Source organism: Notolepis coatsorum, assembly GCF_963971535.1.
Source record: "Notolepis coatsorum genome assembly, chromosome: 16".
In the NCBI taxonomy this organism is placed as follows: domain Eukaryota; kingdom Metazoa; phylum Chordata; class Actinopteri; order Aulopiformes; family Paralepididae; genus Notolepis; species Notolepis coatsorum.
In genome coordinates, this window is record NC_140180.1 from 81,168,774 (window position 1) to 81,192,569 (window position 23,796).

Sequence of the window (23,796 nt, forward strand, 5' to 3'; positions counted from 1 at the left end):
GACCCGTAATTCACTATAGTTCATTCTAAAATAGCGACATTAGTGTAATTATTGTCAAACCCTAAATAGCATGTCGAATAGGTATTTCCAAATGAATTCAGCCCGGTTCATAGCGTTATTATAGGAATACTTCTCGCGGTGTGCGCTCGGATGTTTTCAGAGATATAGGGCATGTCTATTTGCAGAGAGAGAACATAATAATATTAAGTAGAGTTCGCTACCCGAGACACATTCTCCTTGATTTGTACTGCAATTTGAGACCCACATTGGAGCAAAACACAGTGTTGGATGTCTAATTTCCCCAACCCCCCCAACTACATACAATATCCATATATCAATAACAGGAGGCCAAGAGAGGATTTTACGCCAGGTTACCCAACATCATCGGAGCAATATATAGACTGTACCCATGTAGCTTTCAAAGCTCCATCAATAAACAAATCCAGTAATGTGAACGGGATTCCACTCGGTCAATGTACAGATCATCTGCGATGCGCATTTTGGCTGATAATGTGCCGGTGGCCGGAGTCTCATTCAGGCCTAATTGTATTTAATTCAATTGTAATGTTATTACTGGGGTATCTATAATTAAAACATCACTTAAATGCAGATCAGGGTTATCCACTGAAGCCATAATAATTCGGACCAAGACCACGGAGCGCACAATATGCATTGTAGAGCGCAGAGTTGGCCTGCTGAAATTGATTTCATTTCAGTCATTACAGTGCTTAATGTCGGGTCAGCTTGTCATTTATTTCTGTCAATGTGCTGGTTCTGGAGGACTGGGTCAGTCAACATCCTTGGCTCCCGGGCCGGCGCACCGAAGATAGTCTGCACGCTCCCTCCTCCTCAGCGGAGTTATCTGTGAACTTGGCAACTTCATTGGATTTATTTATTCTCAAAAAATATCTATAATCATATGATTAAATATTGTTTAAAATAAAACGCTAAATACTATTATTCTGTGTGTCATGTTTCCAAATAAGATTATTCACAACGGGAAATGCTGTATACGTTGACTTAGTTGGTTAGACCTCGGTGATCAATCTCGCTCGTGAAGTTTCTCAGAGTTCGCTTGGGTTAGACCATTATTTCACATCCCATGGGGGTGTTTCATGACCATATATGGATAATCGTGCACGAGCATAGCCGTTAAGAACAAATGGTATTTATCAACACGGAGTGTGTGTAGGACCTGTGCACGCACGTTTGATACATCGCGATTTTTCTGTGCGTAGAGACATTCTAAATTCTGTGCGTAGGAACGAAAATAGAACACTTTCTAAGCATTGTTGATAAATGAGTGCCCAGAGTACAAATGTAACAGTAAAGTGCAATAGTAACATACAATGTTACTTAAAAAAAATTAAAAATAAAACATTGATTCATCCTAGCCCACTTGAGATTATCATTTCACTTGAGTAACTTTTTTTGCACAAGGCACCGTCACTAATGGCATGTCATTCATGTAAGCCCTAATTGTGGGAGGCAGGGCTCGAGACTAACGATGTCCCGTCGTCCCGGGGACGATCAAATATTGATTTGGGACGAACAGAAATCTTTTTTGGGACGCAAACGGGACGAGAGGATTTAATTTTTTTCACATGAAATGTCAATTAGCCGACTGTCAGTGCGCGCATATATATATGAATGAATTATTCTACGTTAATAAAACATACCTGGTGATCAACTACAGTTTGCTGTAAACATTATGTGTGTAGCGTTCTGATAACGACGGCTGCAGCGGGCAATACTCCAATTCAGCCATTGGCAATTCACCCGTTGGGTGGGGGGCGCTGTTGAGCGGGCCTGTGACCGGACCTGAAAGCGCCCCTGGCTCTGCGGCTCTGCAGTTGCATACTATTGGGATTCGTTGGAAGCAGCACAGAGTCTCGACTCAGGACTTATTTTATTTTATTTTAGCAGCAGTTATCAATATCGACCAGGAGGACAGCGCGATCTAAGGGACATGTTTCATTACTAGTCAAGTGTCATTACTTTAGTTATCAAAGGTGGAATCTCTGGACGCAATGACATTATATAGTTTAAAGCTAAACTACGTTTTTCTTTCTTGTTAGAAGAGCGATAACTTATTCAGTTAGATTTGATTTGATCTTTATTTATCTCTAACATTTTCAACCATAAACGCACACATTTGTAATAACAAAAAAAACTAAAACGAAATAAATTACATTTAAATATATATTCCTATGGAAGGAATAATCAACATGGCTCCAATTGGTTGACTATAACAGCACCGTGACCAAATATCCCTATACTAGCACCTTGTTAAACACTTTTTTTTATATATATATTTATTTATTTTTAATCATAATTATTCTTGTGAAATCTTTCCACCTGGGAGCCTTTTGACTAAATCAATTTATTCTCCCCTTCTCTGAATGGTGTTTCTTATGGCAATAACAACTATAGACGACAAAACCAAAGTAAAGAAACGACATTTGATTTTTGGGACGGTTACATTCACTTTGGGACGGTTCAAATTGTATTTCGGGACGGTTCTGGGACGGTGGTGAAAAAAGTTAGTCTGGAGCCCTGGTGGGAGGTGCAGCCCGCCCTGCTGTCTCCCCACTTACCACCCATTCTGAGGCTCTAATAATTACTTCCATTGTGAATGCTAGTGGGGAAATGGTACACCCTGACATAATGCCTATCTCTTGTCTCTGCCATGCTGTCGTACAATATGTAGTACTAAATCACATTATAATATCTTGGAAGTAAGTTTATAATCACCCCTGGCTATGCAGTACTGAACACATTTGCACACACCACATATTCTTCGGAGTGGCTCCGACACGGAGTGCGGGCAGCGCACATACAAACATGCACACATGCCACACATTCTCCGCTCCCTTCTGTTCTTTCTAAATACGTCATGAGCCTTGCTTTTTTCCCTATTTCCTTTACTGTTTTAGCGTAACAAAGGGTGCTAAACGTGTTATCAAGTGTGTAAATCAGACAACATTGCGGACAGCAGCTATTCTTAGGTTTCACTTAGTTTGAACTTAACGTGAAGGAGAGAGAAGGTTCTAGAGCAGGGGTGGCCAACCAGTCAGACTAAGAGCCACAAAAATTACTGTGGTACCACAAAGAGCCACACCATATATACCAGCGTTTCTCAACCTTTTTTTCAGTCACGGCACCCTTCATAAGTACCCTGTGAGACCAAAAGTCTGTAAATGTTTATTAGATTTCTTCAGCACATTTACATAGTCAATGGGTCCTGTTGTTCAGCCTCACAATGCTATTTGATAGTACATGTGTTTATAGATCCTGGCCTCTGAAGTTGCTTTTTTATTTGGGACTCACAGGGTTAAAATCCCAAGGCACTCCGTCTAAAATAAGAAGTTTCAAGTTTGCTTTTATTTGTCACGTATAAAAGTACATGTACATTACAGTGAAATGCTTGGTTCTGTATGAGCCTCTGAGAATGTGCTTCATACAGTAAAAAATAAAGTAAGTAAAAGAGGAATAAAGTCCCAACACTATACAAATATACAATAATATACAAACTAAAGTACAACGAAGTAAAAATGCAGACAATGTGGTACAAAAATGCAAACTTAAAAAAAAAATAGGCTTGGCTGGACTGAGCGGAGAGCAGATGGGAGACGGGGCAGTTTGTTATTTCTTGTCAAGGCTAGCACTCATTCATTCACTCACTCACTCTACCCACGTCTGTCTGTCTCTCACTCTCACACACATGAAAATATTACAATTTACAATAGCCTACAGCACAGTAACCGTATGTGACAAGTGCTTTTCTCCTCAGTGGGACTTCTGGTACTCCTTGCTTGCCACAATCCTCTTCAGATTTGGCTTGTATTCCGTTGTGGCCACTCGATGCAGTTCCTTCACATGCGTGTCAGTCAAAAGAGATCTGTGCTTGGATTTCATGAGTTTCAGGGTAGAAAACACAGGCTCAAACATATGTGAACATTGAGAGTAGCTTGAGTGCAGTCTGTTTGGGGATGTTTTTCCATTGGCACTGCTTTCCAAAACTCAATAGTTCCATCCTTCAGAACGCACTTCAGTCTGTCATCCTTCGACGGTTCGATCATCTCCATCTCCGACGCTGCTTCATCTGTGACAAGCGGGGCTTTTAAACAGTCTGTCTCCGCACCGAAAGGATCGACGAGGAGCGTAAATCTGTGGCCTTTTCAGCTGTAGGTCCTGGAATCTGGTCACAACTCTCCCTGGAGTTTTTCCATCTGTGTTGCATATTGGGCTGTCTGCTGTCTCAGCGAGGCTGATGCAGCATGTTCACATGCTTTTTACAGAGAGGAGAAGTGCGTTCAAGAGTCACTTTATTGTCCCATCAGCTGGGAAATTTGTCTTGGGCTTACACTTGCACCTCTTAAAGTTGCACCTTAAACGGCTTGAGTTTGCTGACAAACGCAAACACACTTTGCACCAGGTCAGGCAGCATCTTTAACTTCCCCTGCAGGCCCAGGTTGAGTCTGTCCAGATCAGCGGTTCTCAACAGGGGTGCCTTGAGATCATTTTTTTTATAATTCTTTTTGGATTACAGAAAATTATCACTAAAGTGCAATCTGTTGCAGCTGCACTGTTTTCCATGAAAATACCATATTTGGATAAGTTTGACCATTTCTCAAAATCTGAAAATCATTATGAAACTTGGTGTTAATAAAACACAGAAAAGGATCACCAAGTTACTCTGGATAAAAAAAAAATACTTTACAGACAACATTGAGACAAAGCTTCCTGACACATCTCCATCCAAACTCTTGGAAGAACTAATTGAAATCTCATCTGATACCACCTGGAGAGCTAGTGTCAGAGTGTGGTGCCGAGTACCAAGTATCTCATGATGCAGCAGTTAAGGTGTTGATACCATTCAGCACCACATATCTGTGTGAAGCTGGCTTTTCATCCATGACGGCTCTGAAAACAAAATATAGGGCCAAGTTGAGCCTTGAGGATGACATGTGTGTTGCCTTGTCAAAGATCTCCCCATGTATATTGACCGTATTATTAGCCAGCAGCAGCAGACCTCGCATTGAGCTAGAAATTTCCACTGAGTGAACGAGTGCTTATTTTCTGCTAACAGGTAGCATACACGTCTACTCTCTACTAGACTTTGTGGAGCGTTTGTTGATGTCGGGAGCTATCGGTAGCTGGCCGACTAGATACCGTTCGGTTAGACAATGCCTCATAATGTATTAAACTAAAAGTGAATAGTTGACTGGGTCATTTTGTAACGGTAGCTAAGCTAACGTTAGCTCAGGGAGACGCCGCCGTCCTCCCACTAGACTACTAGACCCGTGTTTACATGCGTGCGGTAGGGGCTGGCACGCCCACTGCGTGAAGCCTCCTAAATAACTTTTTCCAGTTCGCACATATCTATTATCTATGACTAATTCTATCTATTTTTAGGGGCAAATGTGAGTGAAATAGTCGCGCTGTGGTTACATGACGTCATTGCTATTTTAGAGCTGCCCTACCGGTTACACGGTATAGTCAAAATCCATACCGTAGAGCCAATTCATACCGTTTATACCGTATACCGTTTATACCGTCCACCCTTAACCTCAGTGATGCATTTCTTCACAAACTCTCCTTCGTTGTATGGCTTTTTAGCACAAGCAATGTTCCATGCCACTTGATAAGAGGCAAGTGTCGCCGTCTCTGCCTGCTTGGTCTGTTTCTGTGTCTGAATCGTCAAGTTATTTAACTTGTGCTGGTTGAAGGTCATTATCTTTTGGTCCTTGTCAATGTTGGCATGTGTTGTGGTGAAGTGGCACTAGAGATTTGAAGCTTTGAAATGTCCCGATGTCGTCTGGCATATCAGACAGAATGCCTCACCATTACGGTCGACAAAGAAATGGGCTCTCTCACTCAGGAAAAGATGTCTGGTGTTCGTCTTCATATTTTCGTTTCACTGCATATTTCTTCCCAGCCATTCTTGTGTGTTACGTTCCTGTAAAGGGGAGATATGAAAGAATGAAGCGGACAAGGTGTGACTATGACATGTCCTATATGCTCTGTAAATAACTATGTACAGATACCGAGATGTCACACCATGTTACCTGTTACCTGTTTATTGCACAATGTTGTTTTTTTATTGGATTCTATTATATGTTGTACCACTGTATTGCACATCGTTGCGGGCAAGACCACCCGCATTTCATTGTATACTTGTATGCCGTGACAATTAAAACTCTTGACTTGACTTGACTTGACTTGACTATGCTGAAAATATGGGCTCCTTTATCGGCTAGCACGATAGGATAATAGAATACAAATTAAACCAATATGTATCTTTCGAATATACCTAGTAGTTAGCCTCTTAAATCTTGCATAAAACACCTGTCGCTTGCATTCTGAAAGTAAATTGGTCACTATTCTGTTCATGGACTGTAATGTCTAATGTGTTCGAACTTATATGACTTGAGTGCGACCAGTTCCAGAAGATGGATGCATGTATCTGTAGTATCCGAGTAATGCACTGGCAGGTCTGAGCGCAGTGGCATCCCTGCGAATAGAATTGTTTTCATGTTTGAGATTAATTCAGCCGGTGGATGAGTGTAAATCATGTCGTCATCTGTTGCTTGATGTTGATTTTGTTTGCCCTGCAACATGTAGGCACTGAATGATGCCAAGCGCGAGCTCCGGTACTTATTAGTGTACCTTCACGGAGAGGACCACCAAGACACAGACGTGTTCTGCCGGTATGTAGTTTGAATATCTGAATGTCCCGTCCTAACAACTACTGTGCATTTGTTAAGTGACGCTTGAGGGATACACCACCCATTTTCTAAGTATATGTGATTTGTTACAAACTGGTAGTTTCTTCAATCCATAAAAAAATACATGGATACATTATTTAAAAATATCTTTGTTTTGGTTAATGAGATATATTGGAAGTATGCATTATTAGTTATTACCCTTTGTTAAAAATATTTGTGAGTCATTGCATGTCTGAAATATCACAATAAGGAACACTCCCAACATTTCGGAAAATACACTTATTTGCCATCTTCCCCAGAGAAGGACAAGAAGATCATCAGTTTGATCTGAGTGTGCCCAGTAGCCCCAGAGAGAAGTACATGCTAGCGTAGCTTAATGACTGCAGGGAGGCCATGGGTCTAATTTTTTTTTAATGTCTTAAATTGACAAAAAACATTACATAGTCTTAACTTCTTCCACCCGTGCGGTCCGCAGATAACATCACGTCATAAATCAATCTGTCTAGACTGTATGACATAATGTTGTGTTTTTCCCCCCCAAATGTATCCAAGAGTAAACATCCTAACCATGTCACAACAGCAGTCATAGTGTATATTTTCATAGGGATGCACCAAATGGGAAATTCTTGGCTGAAACCGAATACCGAAAATAGGAAAAAGTTGGCAGAATGCCGAATATGATTAATATAAATATATATAATGTATTTCTTTTTTACCAATGTTGTTCAGCTACCTGATTATGGCAAAAGACATGATTATGCAAAACGTAACTTAAATAATATTAATAATCACTATGGGTCCATAAAATGTTTATTCAGCACTTTTGAATGCATACATTAATTCCAGACTGACTGCTGAATGATTGTACAATTAAAAAAATGTCTCTTTGCATACAACAAAATGTGCATTAAAGTCGAGTGCATTTTCTTTTCTCTGTAGGATAACTACAACAAAGTGCATTCAGAACAAAGCCAAGGTGCTTTAAAACTGCATAAAGATCTAGGCCAGTAGATAATAATATCTCTTTTCTTACCGGACAAAATTAGGTTTGAGTTTTGAGCTAGGCGGCTAACTTAGTTAGCTTAGCGGCTTGTGTCAATTCAATTAAATTGAAGGTCCGAGCTGGTCTGTGTCTAATGAAAAGCGTTTTGATTACGTCATCACAACAACACGTTAGGTTACGAACGTAACCCTGTACTTTGACATTCTGTGATATTTTTCGGTCCTAAGCCGAAAGCCGAAAGGGCCTTTTTTAACCATTTTCGGCCGATATGTTTCGGTGGCCGAATATTCGGTGCATCCCTAATTTTCAGCAATATGTTTGTTTACCAATAGGTTAAAGTGTTATTAACACTTTTAGTGCCACGTGTATTGCTTATCTTTACCCCTAGAATGCCAGCTTTATAGTAGTTTTTCCGCTGTCGTTTCACTATGTTTGCGAAGCTGTGTGTGTTCTGTATTATAGCTGTGTGGTGGTGTGGCTCATTTTGACAAACATTACTTGTAGTGCAAGATGGGAATAAGTTTGTTTCCACACGCTGTAGTTTGTAGTTTATTACATACTAAACATCGCATTTCCAAGATAATCCAGTCTTTTTTCATAGATTGTGAGATAAACGTGTTATACTCTCCAAAACCCCAAATACTCCCAAATCAAAGGTATATGACATGTATGTACCTTCACAAAATCATCAAGTTTTAACTCAAAACTCTGTCGTGTTTGCCGACCATGTTTTTCGTCCGGTGAAACGCAGAACTGTGATCGTTAGAAAACTTTTCAGATTCGGTAAAATAGACATAGAATGTACCTTACCTTAGCCAGAAGGTATTCCAAGAAGAATAATTCCAAGTGATCGCATCGCCATCGCGATTACCAGTGTATATGGTCAAATACGCTTGGGCAACGGAATTTCGAGGCAAGCAATGTGAATTTCTGTTCCAGCAGGAGGAGGGCCACTAACCAAGGAGAAATTAAAGTGTATCAACCCCAAGCCATTGCAGTTCAGACACGGACGATACTGCCACCTGGTGATAGTCGATCAGCATTGCAGTTCTAGTGTGTGGGGATGTGCCAAAATGATGCAGATCGCTCCCAGCAAGTCTGTAGAGCAGGGATCAAAGTAAAAAGATCAAACGATCCAAAAACGTCGCAACATCGCTATAATAAGGTCATTTATAGGCCTGCTATTCTATAATAATATTTCAAATTGCATGAATCCGGATGGCAGAATTCAGTACTGTATCTACAAAACCTTCTGTTTAATCATCTTCCCTTTATTCATTTCCTTCGATTTGTTGTACACGTGATCTCAAGAAGGTACTGAACAAGCTTTTTTATGTCTGGTCATTTTTAGCATGGTGTTATTCACTGTCAAAGTCAAATCATAATTCATATTCTCCTTTGTTTCATCACAATTTAAGCAAGCCTAGTAATAGACACAATATTTCTGACACTGGGAATACTTTCCCTGAGGTCCATAGATGTCCCTAGAACCAAGAACATGCAAATGGACCTTGTAGAAGTGGAGCAATCTTCCATTTACTTAGGTATGTATTTTTTGGCGGATTTTTTTAAAATAGGGCTAGGGCTCAAGAGGTTAATAAACATATTTAGACGAATGTTATTTAAATCAACCAGTTGCTGTAATTATGCCTTCTTGATCATTTTGAACGGACAACATACATATTTACTCGGAAGAGAAGAATTGGCGTTAAATGTAATACATCTGTGACAATAAAGGTCTTAAATTTAAGATTCAAGAGGTTTATTCATCACAAGACATATAGTGAAATGAAGGTGGTTTAACTTACTGGAGGTAGTGGGGAGCAGCCTAGCTGGCAAATAAGTGTATTTCCATTTTAAGGCTGTGTAATATTTTATAGCTACCTGATTGAGCCAGCTGGACATCTCCAATATGTCTGTCAGTCTTCCACATTGGCCTGATTAGAGTTTTTATTACTTAAATGGGTCTCCGAGTGGTCTCTGGTCCACGTGTGTGTGAGACATGCATAGTTAAAATGCGCTATTACAGTGGAAAATGATTGCATGCATAAATGAAAACGTGGTACTCTGTTGTTAAAAGTTCTCTTTCTTTGTCTAGTTCCACGTTATGTACAGAAGAGGTCATAAACTTCCTCAACACAAGAATGCTTTTCTGGGCGTGCTCCACCAGCAGGCCGGAGGGCTACAGAGGTAGTTCTCACTGCTATACAACACTACTGGAACATATGCTGTTTATGATTTATAAATGGATTGTATTTACACAACTCTTCTCGAAGTATATGTGGCTGAACGCTAAGAGAGAGAGTGAGAGATCAACTAATGAAAGTCTCAATTCCCCACGTATCTACTGCCTACATCTGTCTTACACTGTACTCATACCTACCTTCATTATACTACCTATAGTTTATTCATATAACACTGTATAATAACACTGTACACACTATATATAAAGCTATACCTGCTCATAATATGTAAAACACTGGCTAGACTGGTTTATTGCCATAGTGTATTCATACTTATACCACCGTATATAATAATACTGTACATACATTAGCTTAGCTTATTTACTCTGTAGCTTTCTCATATATACTCCACATATTCACATGTTATACTGCAATGCACTACTATTGCCCCCCTGGCACTCTGCATCGATTCCAACTTAATTTCATTGTACTCTGTACTTGTGCAATGGATACTCTAATCTCAAATGTATTACCAGAGTTGGGACAGCAAGTCAAAACGTTCTAGAGTTTCAGAGGCTTTCCAACCAGGCCAAACTCTGGTAATAAATGTCTCTGCTTGCACCAACCTCACACACCGAGAGAGCAGTTGAGAGGAATAGTGCAACGTTGTTCTTATGAAGTTTCACAAGTGTTGCTACTAATGGCGAGTAAATTACAGTTGTCATGCAGGCATGCTGTATTTTTGGAGTTAATTCAAATTATGTACTAGTGAGCATTGTTGTGATGAGGACCAGTGTTACATCATGGATGATCTCTGTGTGTAGCCTGTGTTGTGCAGATGGCTGGTAGATGGATTTGTATTGTGTTGAGAGACTACTAAGTTGTGCGTCAATCTAAATTGCCTGGGAGAGGGAGAAAGAATGGAGACATGTCTTGCTGCTGCATTTCCCAAGTTTTGCTTATGTTTGCAAATTATGTTGAAAAGAAAAACAACTGCACCTGTGGTAACGGCAGAAATAATTAATTCAGACCGGCCTTTATTTGTCAAAATGTGTGTAGATATATACCCGGCGAGTGAAAGGGACATCCCCATAATGCAACAGTGGATGGATTAGGTCAAACTCATCATAATTCATCTGTGCACTCTGTGATGTGAGGAGCACCAGGACCTGCTTGACGCGTTGAATTGGTCTTTTGTGGGTTGGTTTCAGTGTCCCAGGCGCTGCGGGAGAACACCTATCCCTTCCTGGCCATGATCATGCTGAAGGACCGTAAGATGACCGTGGTTGGCAGGCTGGAGGGCCTCATCCAGCCAGAGGATCTCATCAACCAACTTACCTTCATCATGGAGGCCAACCAAACATATCTAATGTCAGAACGCCTTGAAAGGTATGGGAACTCGGCGCGTTGCTTCACTTCACACAAGGTTCCCGCAGGGTCTTGAAACGGTCTTAAGAATGTTAGGTTTAGGTCTCAAAGTCTTAAATTTAACTTGTTGAAATTGGCAGGAGCCCTGTTTTATAGTTCAGAGACCAATTGCATAAAGAACCAGTCATATGCTGTTTTACGTCTCACAACGCTAGGATATCACATAGTAACAATACATTTCTAATATCGTCGTGATCGGGCAAGCTGTTATGTTATCATTTATTTTTGTATATATTTTTTTTAACTTTCTCCCATCCCAATTTAGTCGTTATGCCAATTCCCCCCTCCCCTTCCTGGTCGTTGCGTGCATTTGCCCCCTACTTGCCGGTCTAGGGAGCCCTGAAGTCTATCAGATGCTTCCTCCGATACATAGGAGACAGCCAGCAGCCTCTTTTCACCTGACAGCGCGGACTCTCATTGGTGAAGTGTAACGCGTGGGAGGATCACACTACCGTCACCAGTTCCTTCCCTTGCTGTGCAGGCGCCCTGACCGACCTGTAGGAGTCGCTGTTTACAACGACCAGGATACCCCCCGCCGGCTTCCCACTTGCTGACACTGCCAATTGTGTCAGTATGACGACCGGCCAAGCCGGAGGCACCGCTGACAGCCGGATTCGATACCAGTGTCTCTGCGGTGATAGACGGATGCTTAGTCCGCTGCGCTACCCGGCTGCAGTTATCATTTATTTTGTGGGAATAGCGCCACCATGAGGCCAAATTACTCAACACTTCACAGGTCTTCCTGCTATATGTGTCAACGTTGGTGCAAATCGGACAATGCATTCGCAAGTTAAATTGGATGGTCATGTGGTTTGGCCTATCAATGATCTAAATCAGTGGTTCTCAACTGCTCTAGCCTCGGGACCCAACTTTTTCCTTAGTCATTAAGTCGCGACCCAACATTTTTAACCACTATGATTTATGTTAAAAAAATATATTATTTGCAGTAATACGCAATCTTTCAAAAACATGAAGTAAACACAAAAAAGTGCAACAAAAGTGCAACTATTGCTAAAAACGCAATGAAATAAAATAATAAATAATATATGCTTCTTAGCAGATTTCTTAGCTTAACATAACAGACCTACATTTGGGGGAACTAATGGGATAACTGGGGTTGCAACAAAAGTGCAAGTAGGGCTAAAAACCCAATGAAATAAAATAATAATAAATATTATGCTTAGCAGATTTCTTAGCTTCACATAACATACCTAAGTTTGGGGGAACTAATGGGATAACTCGGGTTGCAACAAAAGTGCAACTAAAGGCTAAAAACACAGTGAAATACAATAATAATAATAATAATAAATAATATATCCTTCTTAGCAGACTTCTTAGCTTAACATCCCAGGGAACTAATGGGATAACTGGGGATGTTGTTTGCTCCTGACAAGAGTCTCAAAGTCTGGGGTGATGGTAGACAAAGCAACTCTGAGGTCATGCTCAATGTCCAATCTGTTCCTCCGCTTTGTCTTCAGCTGGACCAGAGCTGAGAAGCCACTTTCACAAAGATAGGTAGTGCAAAAGAAAAATTATAAATGAGAAAAAAGTATAATTTTTTTTTTAATATATATACACGCACATCCGCGACCCACTCAAAATGGCCCTGCGACCCACCAGTTGAGAAACACTGATCTAAATGACATATTTAAAGATGTTGGTACCAGGGAACAAACTTAACTTTTTGACTTACCGGTAGATTTTAAAAACTACCAGCCGGGCAGATTTTTTACCAGCCAAAAATCCAATTAGTATTTTTATATTGTAACGTTTGGCCACTTTAAATCATTGAACAGAGAGAGAGAGAGAGAGAGGTAGATAGATGGATGGATGGATGGATGGATGGATGGATGGATGGATAGAGAGAGAAAGCAGGCCTGAAAACCTACCTGTTCAAAAAGGCCTTCGACTGTTAGCTTTTTAATTTTATTGCGCTTGTTTTTAAATTGTCAGTTAAACTATGTTCTATTTTTATCTTTTTATTCTGTATTTTATTTAATTTTTTACTAATAACAATTTTATTTACATTTTTTTAACTGTTTTAACCATGTAGGGTAGCACTTTGGGATCCCAGTGAACAAAGAGTGCACCTTTCTAGTCTAGAGAGAGAGCGCTGATTCTCCGTAGCTGAGCAGGGTTGCATTTTGTCAACACAAGTTGGAACCCTGGAGGAAGCGATATAAGGAAACGAATTGCCAATAAATGTGAAGTTATCTTTGAACCTGTTGCAGGGAATATGCCTCCACATATTTGGTCAAATCAAATGCGAAATAGTAAAATATCAGAGCACAATCAAAAACGCGATTGCAGGGTTTTCTTGTAGGCTAAAGAACAGGTGATGTAAGACCTCATGTGCGTCTCATTTTACAAACTTGACCTCGTGAGCAGAGCGCATCTCATTTACATTTAAAGGTTCATTGTTTGTAAACATTAGAACGGACATGTGACACACACACACACACACCGCCGCATCATATTGACGCCGAGCACAGCCGACCCATTACGTAGATGCAGTGTATTTTGTTAGCCGCCAGGTGGCGGGCAGACCTTAAATTCTAATCGCCAAACAATAAATCTACAAGCCAATGGCGCTGGGTCGTGTACTTATTTTGTACCCTGGTTGGTACCCAGATGCTACACAGCAAGTTTGGTAAGAACCAGGTGAACAGGCCAGCCATCACTCAAGCAGCTGGGGCTTTGTCAGAGAAGGGGTGTGAAACCAGTGCAGCAACCTAAAGGCCCCAACATACTCGAAAACTGACACGTCGCACACGTGCAGACACGCTGCGCATGAGGCTCTGATTATAGTCCGTGTTTGGTGTCCGGAAGTGTCGCATCGAGTGCTTTTGTTATGACAGCTGGGCACATGCACAGTCTGCGCGCATATTCACGGAGGTAACCGCACGGTTAAAAAATCTGGCTTGCACACGGACACGGATGTGACATCCGCGCAGACAAGAGCGTTGACGAAAATTACGTCACGTGTACCAACGCGCATCTGCGGACACGGGAAGTATATTCAGGCCTTAAGGCGAGACACTACAGGTGACTAGGGTAAAAAATTTAACTAATAGATATCACAATGAAACTTCCCCAGTTGATTACTTATATTAACACTTTGGTTGCCTAAGGTTAAATTAATGATATACCATAGATTGCCAGCGCTATTTGTCTATGGAGAAAGTCCCCTTCTTTGCAGGGCTATAACTTTTTAAATTCTATTGCTACATTGCCATTATTAGGGCCCATTCAAAGTCCTATATGTATTGTTCATTGTGTAGCAACGTTAAACTTTTTCATTCACATATTCATAGTAAAGTATGGTCTAATGTATAAGTATGTTTTCATCTCTTTCTGCAGCTTTCTCCAGAACGTGATATATAGCCCCAAATGCATTATATTGATGATGAAATACAGTTTGATGGCAATCAGCGCGATATAAAAAATTCCAACTAGACGTACTTCTAGAAGTTACTACACGTCATCTGATGTTGACCGGATGGGCGAGGGGGCGTTTATAATTCCGTGGGCAGCGTTATACCAATCATCTAATGTGGGTCAAATGTTGATAATATCAGTTATTATCGAAGAAGGTAACGTTACACGCTGAAACTCACCCCAGTCTCCGCGCGCCGTTGGGCGATCATCGTCGAGTAGAAATTTTATCATTATGGGATATATTTTTACCCGGTCCATCTCCAGCTTGTATAATGGTATATACGTCCAAATCATGTTGTTTATCGAGTTATTGGCAATCGATCACCGTGTAGCATGACGAGCCAGAGTCACATGAACCATAGCGAGCGCCCGGAAGTACTACGGTCGTCATGACAACCTCTATTCAACATCCTGTTTTGGCGATTGCGCCGATCGGCCACCAGATGGCGCTCCTGAACCGCCAGAGAGCTCAGTGGGTCCTGCTGGTGGATCTCAGGCCAGCGGAGGGACATTATGAATCCGATCGCAGATTTTTGAAATATTGATATAAGGACGCTGTACAGCGTCCCCCGGCAACTTTAGCATGGCCAGCAAAGACGTGAAAAGACGTGTCCCGGCACTCAAAGTGTTAAGACGAGACTTTTTTGTATTACAAGTTTTCTGAAATTGTATGTTTAAATATGCAAATGAGGCATGGTCTACTTAAATATGCACTAATTTGCATATAATTCCAGGACAGGAATCTGAACATTGGATAAAGCCATTTTCAAAATTATAGTTTCATTTTGTTGACATATTAGAGCCAATGGTTATTACAGAGGGGTTTTTTGATATCTCTTTATCACTCCATAAATCAGAAAATACTTCATTCAGTCAATTTTTATGGTAAAATTCCATATTTCGCCATGTTTTTAGGAATAAAATGTGATTTAAATCAGGGTATGAATGCGATATCAACAAACCCTTCTGTAAATACCTTCATAACATAGATTTGAATAGAACTGGAAGGTTTGGTGTATGTGAGTGCTACTGAAGTGGAGATTTCTGGCTCAGAGTATGAGGAAAAACTCATTAAAACTCATTTTTGGGAAAACTTCATAGTTCTGTATTGTAAAATGCCATACATTTTTTTTGAAACAGCTATTTACAAACACAACACCTAATCAAACCATTAGTAATTGACAACCTAAACACATGCCTGATAACTGAATACGGCAATAATGTTATTGAACTGAACAGAACTACACACAGGCTACAAACAGTGTAGTACAGTGTAGGGATGGGTACCGAATTCGGTACTTTTGAGTAGGGCTGGGCGATATAACGATAACGATAAATATCGCGATATATTTGAATAATCGATATCGAATATCGGAAAAAAAAAAAAAAAAATCTTTTTTTTTTTTTTTTTTTTTTTTCTTTTTTTTTTACCTGCAACAGGGCAGTTTTAAAACCAGAGACAGTGGACAGACTTGTCTTTCTTGCCTGCAACTTAAAGTAATGGCTTTGCTTGTCCAAATGACAATACTGACCAAATTCAGATTTCTTTTTCTCTTGTCCATTTATTTTGTTTGCTTTCTAATTTAAAATACATTTTGAAACCGTCTGTACACAGTAGGCTATGTGTGCTAGCAGAACTAGACTCCAGTCACGAGTGAATGAATGAATGAATGAAAACTTTATTTAACAGATTGCAGAATGGGTACAATACAGTACGGCTCAATACATACAATTGTTAAGGGGATGCAGACCTGAGAAAGACGTTTGTCTTGTTTCCATCAGGGTCCCCCATTTTCAATTCATATAGACATTTATGACATACACAACATACATGACATTTATGGCATAGGGACATATAGGTATTTAGTACTGATACATTTGTGACATAACGGTATTCAAATATACAGTACACAGTGCACATGTGCGGTGGTTTGTCCACCAAAAAAGCGCCAAAAGATCGAAAATAAACTAGCAGAGCCAGAACTGTTCAACTCCTCTGGAGCCACAGCCAGCAGAGAAGCCGGTTTACTTTAGCTTTTAAACCAGCTACAGCCTGAGAACTGGAGTGTGAGGGGATGTAACACTAAAGATGGCGGCAATGACAAAGAATTGCTGCAAAATAAACATACATCTGTTGTTAAAATTAAATTTTTATTTTTATTTTTTTTATACTTATAACAATTCGATAATTATCGATATCGAGAAATAAAATAAAATTATCATATCGTTATCGCGATATGAATTTTTTCCATATCGCCCAGCCCTACTTTTGAGGTACCGAACCGAAACACGTCGGTACTACAGAGTATCGAATCAAGTGAGAAACCGATTTTTTTATTTATTTTTTTATATACTTTTCATGTCAACGTTCACACGCACAATATATGCTTACCTAGGATTTGACTTGATTCAACAACAAAGCAGTCCGAGCAATGACGAGCCGAAAACTGTCGAAATTGTAGTTATTTGAAGTTTGGATTTTTTTTTTACGACTGAGGTAGGTAAATTAAATTTCTTGAGACTAAAGTACCGAAAAAAGGTACCGTTGGGTACCGGTATCGATTCACAGGTACCGGTATTGGTTCAAATGTGAAAGGTACCCATCCCTAGTACAGTGTAGTACCCCCTAATAGGCAAAACATATTTGAATAGACATCACTATGAAACTTTCCCAGTTTGTTATGTACATACATACAAAAATATATTGCTAGTTTTCTGAATTTTATGTTCATATATGCAAATGAGGCACTTCTCCATTAAATATGTGCACATTTATCGATGCAATAAGGCAAAATTAAGTAAAATAAACCAACTAAATGTGTGTTGATGACGTTTTATTGTCACTAGTTTCATAGAAGACATGTTTAGGAGGCAAAATATAACAATCTCAAAATCAACAAAAAAAAAGTATATTTGCCTATTCACCTGGGGTGTCTCGCCTTAACTGTCTTGTGCTTTTGTTCCAGGGAGGAGAGAAACCAGACGCAGGTGTTGAGGCAGCAGCAGGATGAGGCCTATCTGGCCTCCCTCCATGCTGACCAGGAGAAAGACCGCAAGAAGAGAGAGGAGCAAGATCTGAAGAGGCAGGAGGAGGAGAAGGTCCTGCAGGGCGTATTGGCCGAGGAGAGGAGACAGAGGGTGAGACACGTTTCTCTCCACGGTCCATATGGCTGTGGAAAACCTGGAATAGTCCTTGAATAATACTTTTTCCAAGCCTGGAAAAGTGAATGGACGATGATATGTGTTCAAAAGGTTTTGGGAATGTCAGGTACATTTAGGGCAGGGGCGATATGGCCAAAAACGTTATCGCGATAAAATTATAAAATTATTTTCATATAACTCGATATCGATAATTATCGTCGATATAATGTCTGTCAAGTTTAATTAACTTCTTATGCCCGGCGCCGATGGACGGGCTATTAATAGACTTGTTTTGCTGCTGCGAATGTCTCGAGAGTCGAGTTGATGTCGTCATCAGTCCGCGCACGTTAGCAGTTAGCCAGAGCAAGCGGAGTATCTCATGACAATGTACTAAATATGACTCTAAAACTCTGTTCCGCCCCAATACATTGCAACGACGTCCACCGTATACCCCACACTACTATAACGGTTACCCTCAGAATTCAAAACACACACCAACTCGGCAGGTAAACTGTAAAATAGCGCCGTGCAAGCTAATTATCCTAGCCAGCCTCGTTTCCAAGCGGTGTATTCCATGACAATGTACTAAATATGACCATAAAATACTCTGTTCCGCCCCAATACATTGCAACGACGTCCACCGTATACCCCACACTACTATAACAGTTACCCTCAGAATTCAAAACACACACCAACTCGGCAGGTAAACTGTAAAATAGCGCTGTGCAAGCTAATTATCCTAGCCAGCCTCGTTTCCAAGCGGTGTATTCCATGACGATGTACTAAATATGACCATAAAATACTCTGTTCCGCCCCAATACATTGCAACGACGTCCACCGTATACCCCACACTACTATAACGGTTACCCTCAGAATTCAAAACACACACCAACTCGGCAGGTAAACTATAAAATAGCGCCGTGCAAGCTAATTATCCTAGCCAGCCTCGTTTGCTACTTGAGCTCTACGTCTCCTTCCGCTGTCGGCCATCTCCTTCACTGATTGGTTGTTAGTGCGTGTGCTCATATCCAAGCTTGGAAAATCGATATATCGAAACTTTGTGACCACGTTTCATGTTTATTTCGAGGAAATAATTTATCGCGATAGTTATCGTTTTATCTATAGAGAAAGTCCCCTTCTTTGCAGGTCTATAACTTTTTAAATTCTATTGCTACATTGCCATTATTAGGGCCCATTCAAAGTCCTATATGTATTGTTCATTGTGTAGCAACGTTAAACTTTTTCATTCACATATTCATAGTAAAGTATGGTCTAATGTATAAGTATGTTTTCATCTCTTTCTGCAGCTTTCTCCAGAACGTGATCTATAGCCCCAAATACATTATATTGATGATGCAATACAGTTTTATGGCAATCAGCGCGATATAAAAAATTCCAACTAGACGTACTTCTAGAAGTTACTACACGTCATCTGATGTTGACCGGATGGGCTAGGGGGCGTTTATAATTCCGTGGGCAGCGTTATACCAATCATCTAATGTGGGTCAAATGTTGATAATAGCAGTTAGTAGGGGTGGACGGTATGGTCTAAAATTTATATCACGGTATAATTTGAAGCATAGACGGTAACGGTATATATCACGGTATCATCGTTTTTGATAAAAAAATTTTTTTTATTTTATATAATTTTTTTTTTTTTATAAAATATATATATTATATAATTAGACTTGTACTGGTATTATCTGCGAGACATCGCCACCACGCAACAAGCTCCACTGTCTGTGTGTACTCTAGTAGCCTCCAGCTACGGCCAGAATTCTCCGGAGCTGCACCTGGACCTATACTCGAGTAGCCTCGAGCAGAGCTACGGCCAGGATTCTCCGGCGCTGCACCTGGACCCTATTGTATTGGTATTATAACGTTAGCAAGCCCTCAGCTCGAATACGCATCGAATCAGTGTTATAAGACATTGATATCATGAGCTATCTGTAGCTACTGCATATATAACGTTAATACAACGCCTCAGTGAATTATTTAGTTCAATGGGACATTTCGTTTTGAACGGTGAACTAACTTGTGTTAACGTGAGCTAACAGGTAGCATACACGTCTCTAGTACTAGACTTTGTGGGGCGTTTGTTGATGTCAGGAGCTATCGGTAGCTGGCCGACTAGATACCGTTCGGTTAGACAATGCCCCATCATGTATTAAACTAAAAGTGAATAGTTGACTGGGTCATTTTGTAACGGTAGCTAAGCTAACGTTAGCTCAGGGAGACGCCGACAGCTCCCGTGTCCCGTCCCACTAGACTACTAGACCCGTGTTTACATGCGTGCGGTAGGGGCTGGCACGCCCACTGCGCGAAGCCTCCTAAATAACTTTTTCCAGTTCGCACATATCTATTATCTATGACTAATTCTATCTATTTTTAGGGGCAAATGCCAGTGAAATAGTCGCGCTGTGGTTACATGACGTCATTGCTATTTTAGAGCTGCACTACCGGTTACACGGTATACTCAAAATCCATACCGTAGAGCAAATTCATACCGTTTATACCGTATACCGTTTATACCGTCCACCCCTAGCAGTTAGTATCGAAGACGGTAACTTTACACGCTAAAACTCACCCCAGTCTCCGCGCGCCGTTGGGCGATCATCGTAGAGTAGAAATTTTATCATTATGGGATGTAGATTTACCCGGTCCATCTCCAGCTTGTATAATGGTATATACGTCCAAATCATGTTGTTTATCGAGTTATTGGCAATCGATCGCTGTGTATTGTGACGAGCTAGAATGCCGGGACCTATAGCGAGTGCCCGGAAGTAATACGGCCGTCCAGCACAACCTCTATGGCACTTCCTGTTAAGCGATTGCGCCGATCGGCCACCAGATGGCGCTCCTGAACCGCCAGAGAGCTTAGTGGGTCCTCCTGGTGGATCTCAGGCCAGCGGAGGGGACATATGAATCCGATCCCAGATTTTTGAAATATTGATATTAAAGACGCTGTAAAGCGTCTTCGGCAACTTGAGCATGGCCGGGAATGATGTGTTTAAGCGTTTCCCGGCACCCAAAGTGTTAACAATGTGTTTCCCTGAACAATGAGTGAACTAAAAACCAACCGGTATTGTGCTTTGTCAGTAGGGATGGGTACCGTTCACATTTGAACCGATACGGTACCGGTACCTGTGAATCGATACCGGTACCCAACGGTACCTTTTTTCGGTAATTTAGTCTCTAAAAATGTAATCTACCTACCTCGGTTGTAAAAATAAAAATCCAAACTCCAACTAACCACATTTTCGACCGTTTTCGGCTTTCGACTGCTTTGTTGTTGAATCAAGTGTACAAGAGCTATCAATAATTTTATCGGGATGACGTCATAATTGCTGATATCAGCCCGATAATTATCGTGCATCCCTAATTCTAATGTGTTCGATTCGATGCATCGATTTGAATGTTAGAATCAATGTTTTTTTTTGTGTTTTTTTTTATTGACCTATAGTCTATTCATGCTGAGTGAATCAGTTCCCCCAGCCACATTTGTGTATTCAACATTTCTTGGGGAATTAACTGATAGAAAATGAATAATCGAATCGTGGTCAAATGAAGAGATTTCATGATGCATTGAATCGTTGCCTGAAGAATCGTAATCGAATCGTTGTGAGGTTGCATCGTTACACTCCTATTGGACAGACAAGTTGACATTAGGTTCTAATTAAAAAATAAACCAACAGACAGTAATACCTTCCATAATTTTTCTATCCGTTCATTGACGGATCAATGTAGCTGTAGCCTTATTTAGCGCAAACATACTGTTGCTGGTCTGGACTGGTCCGGACTGGTCCTCTGAGCTCCTCAAGTGAAGCTGCTGTGGGGTTTAATCCAAAATATTGCCAAATCCTCCGCCATCGTTGTGTAACCTGTCTTGTCACCTCTAGAGCCTTCTATCCCTCCTTCACATGAAGTTAAACCTACTCTCAAAGTGAAAGTTAAACTTAAGCTACTCTGTACTGCAACTCTGCTGCACAGACCTAAAAATATCTCTGCTGTCCGCGCAGACACTTTCTGTTTATAAGTATTGATAACACACTTGGCAAGCCTGGTCTAGTCATGGTGGTATCTTCTTCACAAAACAAGACCTGGGACATTCAAAGAAGCAGTTTTCTTTTACATTAACACAGCTTGGTCATCTCACATGGAAATCACACTATATATATCATGGAAAAGTCATGGAATTTGATGAAGAAAAGTATATGAACCCTGCTCCTCATATTTACTCATCTACACACGACCAAGATTTGATGTTAGGAATGATATCATGCTGACATAGTGTGGGGTTCTTTCTAAACTTGTAATAAATGGAAAGATTAATTATTTTATCTTGCTTAATAAAAAAATAAAAAATTCCACAGCAAAAAAAAACTCTGTTTTTTTATTTTATTGTTTTAAATAAACTTCATTAACACTTTGAATGCCGAAGACGAATATTCTCGTTTTATCAGACCCCCCGTTGAGTGCCGACGACGAGAAATGCCGTTTTTATTTTTTAATAGCGATCTGAATTCATATTTCATCAACCGAGTCTCTGTTGGTACAGCAGCCCCTGTAGGAGCTCAGATAGGGATAGACGATAGGGGGCGGTTTTTTCCTGTGTAACTGCAGGTCAGTCGATTATACTGCTGGATCCCTGTGGGATCTGTAGAGGTGGAGCCAACTGGCTCCATTATGCTGGCGATGGATCTGATGAGGGATCTGATCGCGAGACGGAAAGCAGCCTGGAATATATATTTACAGCAGCCAATAATCAATCAATAAACGCGATCGATATTTGGAATGGCGATCAGGAATTGGAATAATCTTTTTGGAGAACATCTGATCTAAGGTAAGGAGTCTATGTTACCAGTCTTGGGGTAATCGGAGCTGTATTCACTGAGATAACAGCGTGTGTGTGTGTGTGATCTTGAGGAAACGAGAGAATAGATTTTTCAGCCCGCCTCTATAGCGTGCATAAGTACACATATACTATCGATAATCTAGCGTTTATTTGAAAACTATTCATAAATAGGCCGACAAATGACAACGTGTCTAGTGTATTCGAGAATATTCCAATAAATGGCGTTTATGGGGGGAATCTCTCAATTTTCCGAACATTTTCGATAGAACGATAGCTTTTCGAAATGCTATAAAAAGGATATGAACCGATTAGTAAAAAAAAAAAAAAAAAAATTGACTGCAAACAAGTCATTGATAAGCGATGGGCAGATTAGACACATAGCCATAATTTAATTAACGCTAACATTGAAGTGGATGATGGCATTCAACGGGGTAAACAAGGTCGGCACTGATAGTGTTAATTAATTAATAATATAATAAATAATATGTTTGTGCTTCCTGTGGCTGCAGACGTTGGAGGAGGAGAAGGAGAGGAAGTCAGAGTGTCTTCCTGTGGAGCCTCCTGCAGACGACCCAGAAAGTGTCAAAATAGTGTTCAAGCTGCCTAACGACACCCGAGTAGAGAGACGCTTCTTGTTCGGACAGTCTCTGACGGTGAGCCTTCCAGACCACTAACCACCCAGACCACCACTAACCACCCAGACCACCACAACTAACCACCCAGACTAGGCTTGGGCGGTATAATTTTTTTTCATACCGTCATACCATGCTGACATGTATGACTTTTATTTTCTTTTTTAAAACTTTATTTTTTAGCGTTTATCGCTTTTCTGGTCAAGCATGACCGACAGTTGTAGGGTGAAATGGGAGAGAGAGCAGGGGGAGACATTCGGCAAATGACGGCGAGTCCGGGAATCGAACTCGGAGTCAACCAGATCCGTGACGCAGCACGGAGTCCCGCGACGCAGCGCGGTAACATGGTGTGCTACTGGAGCACCCATGACTTTTATTTTCATCA

At 40.6% G+C, this 23,796-nt stretch overlaps 1 protein-coding gene across 1 annotated transcript in view; it reads left to right on the forward strand.

Annotated features, from left to right (window-relative positions):
* faf2 (Fas associated factor family member 2) overlaps nt 1–23,796 on the forward strand; it is a 59,133-nt gene that overhangs the window by 33,002 nt on the left and 2,335 nt on the right. Inside the window, exons 6-10 of the mRNA XM_084332381.1 lie at nt 6,628–6,713; nt 9,833–9,924; nt 11,129–11,306; nt 17,750–17,921; nt 23,289–23,432. Of these exons, the coding sequence (XP_084188507.1) occupies nt 6,628–6,713; nt 9,833–9,924; nt 11,129–11,306; nt 17,750–17,921; nt 23,289–23,432 (672 nt within the window). The remainder of the gene's footprint in view (nt 1–6,627; nt 6,714–9,832; nt 9,925–11,128; nt 11,307–17,749; nt 17,922–23,288; nt 23,433–23,796) is intronic.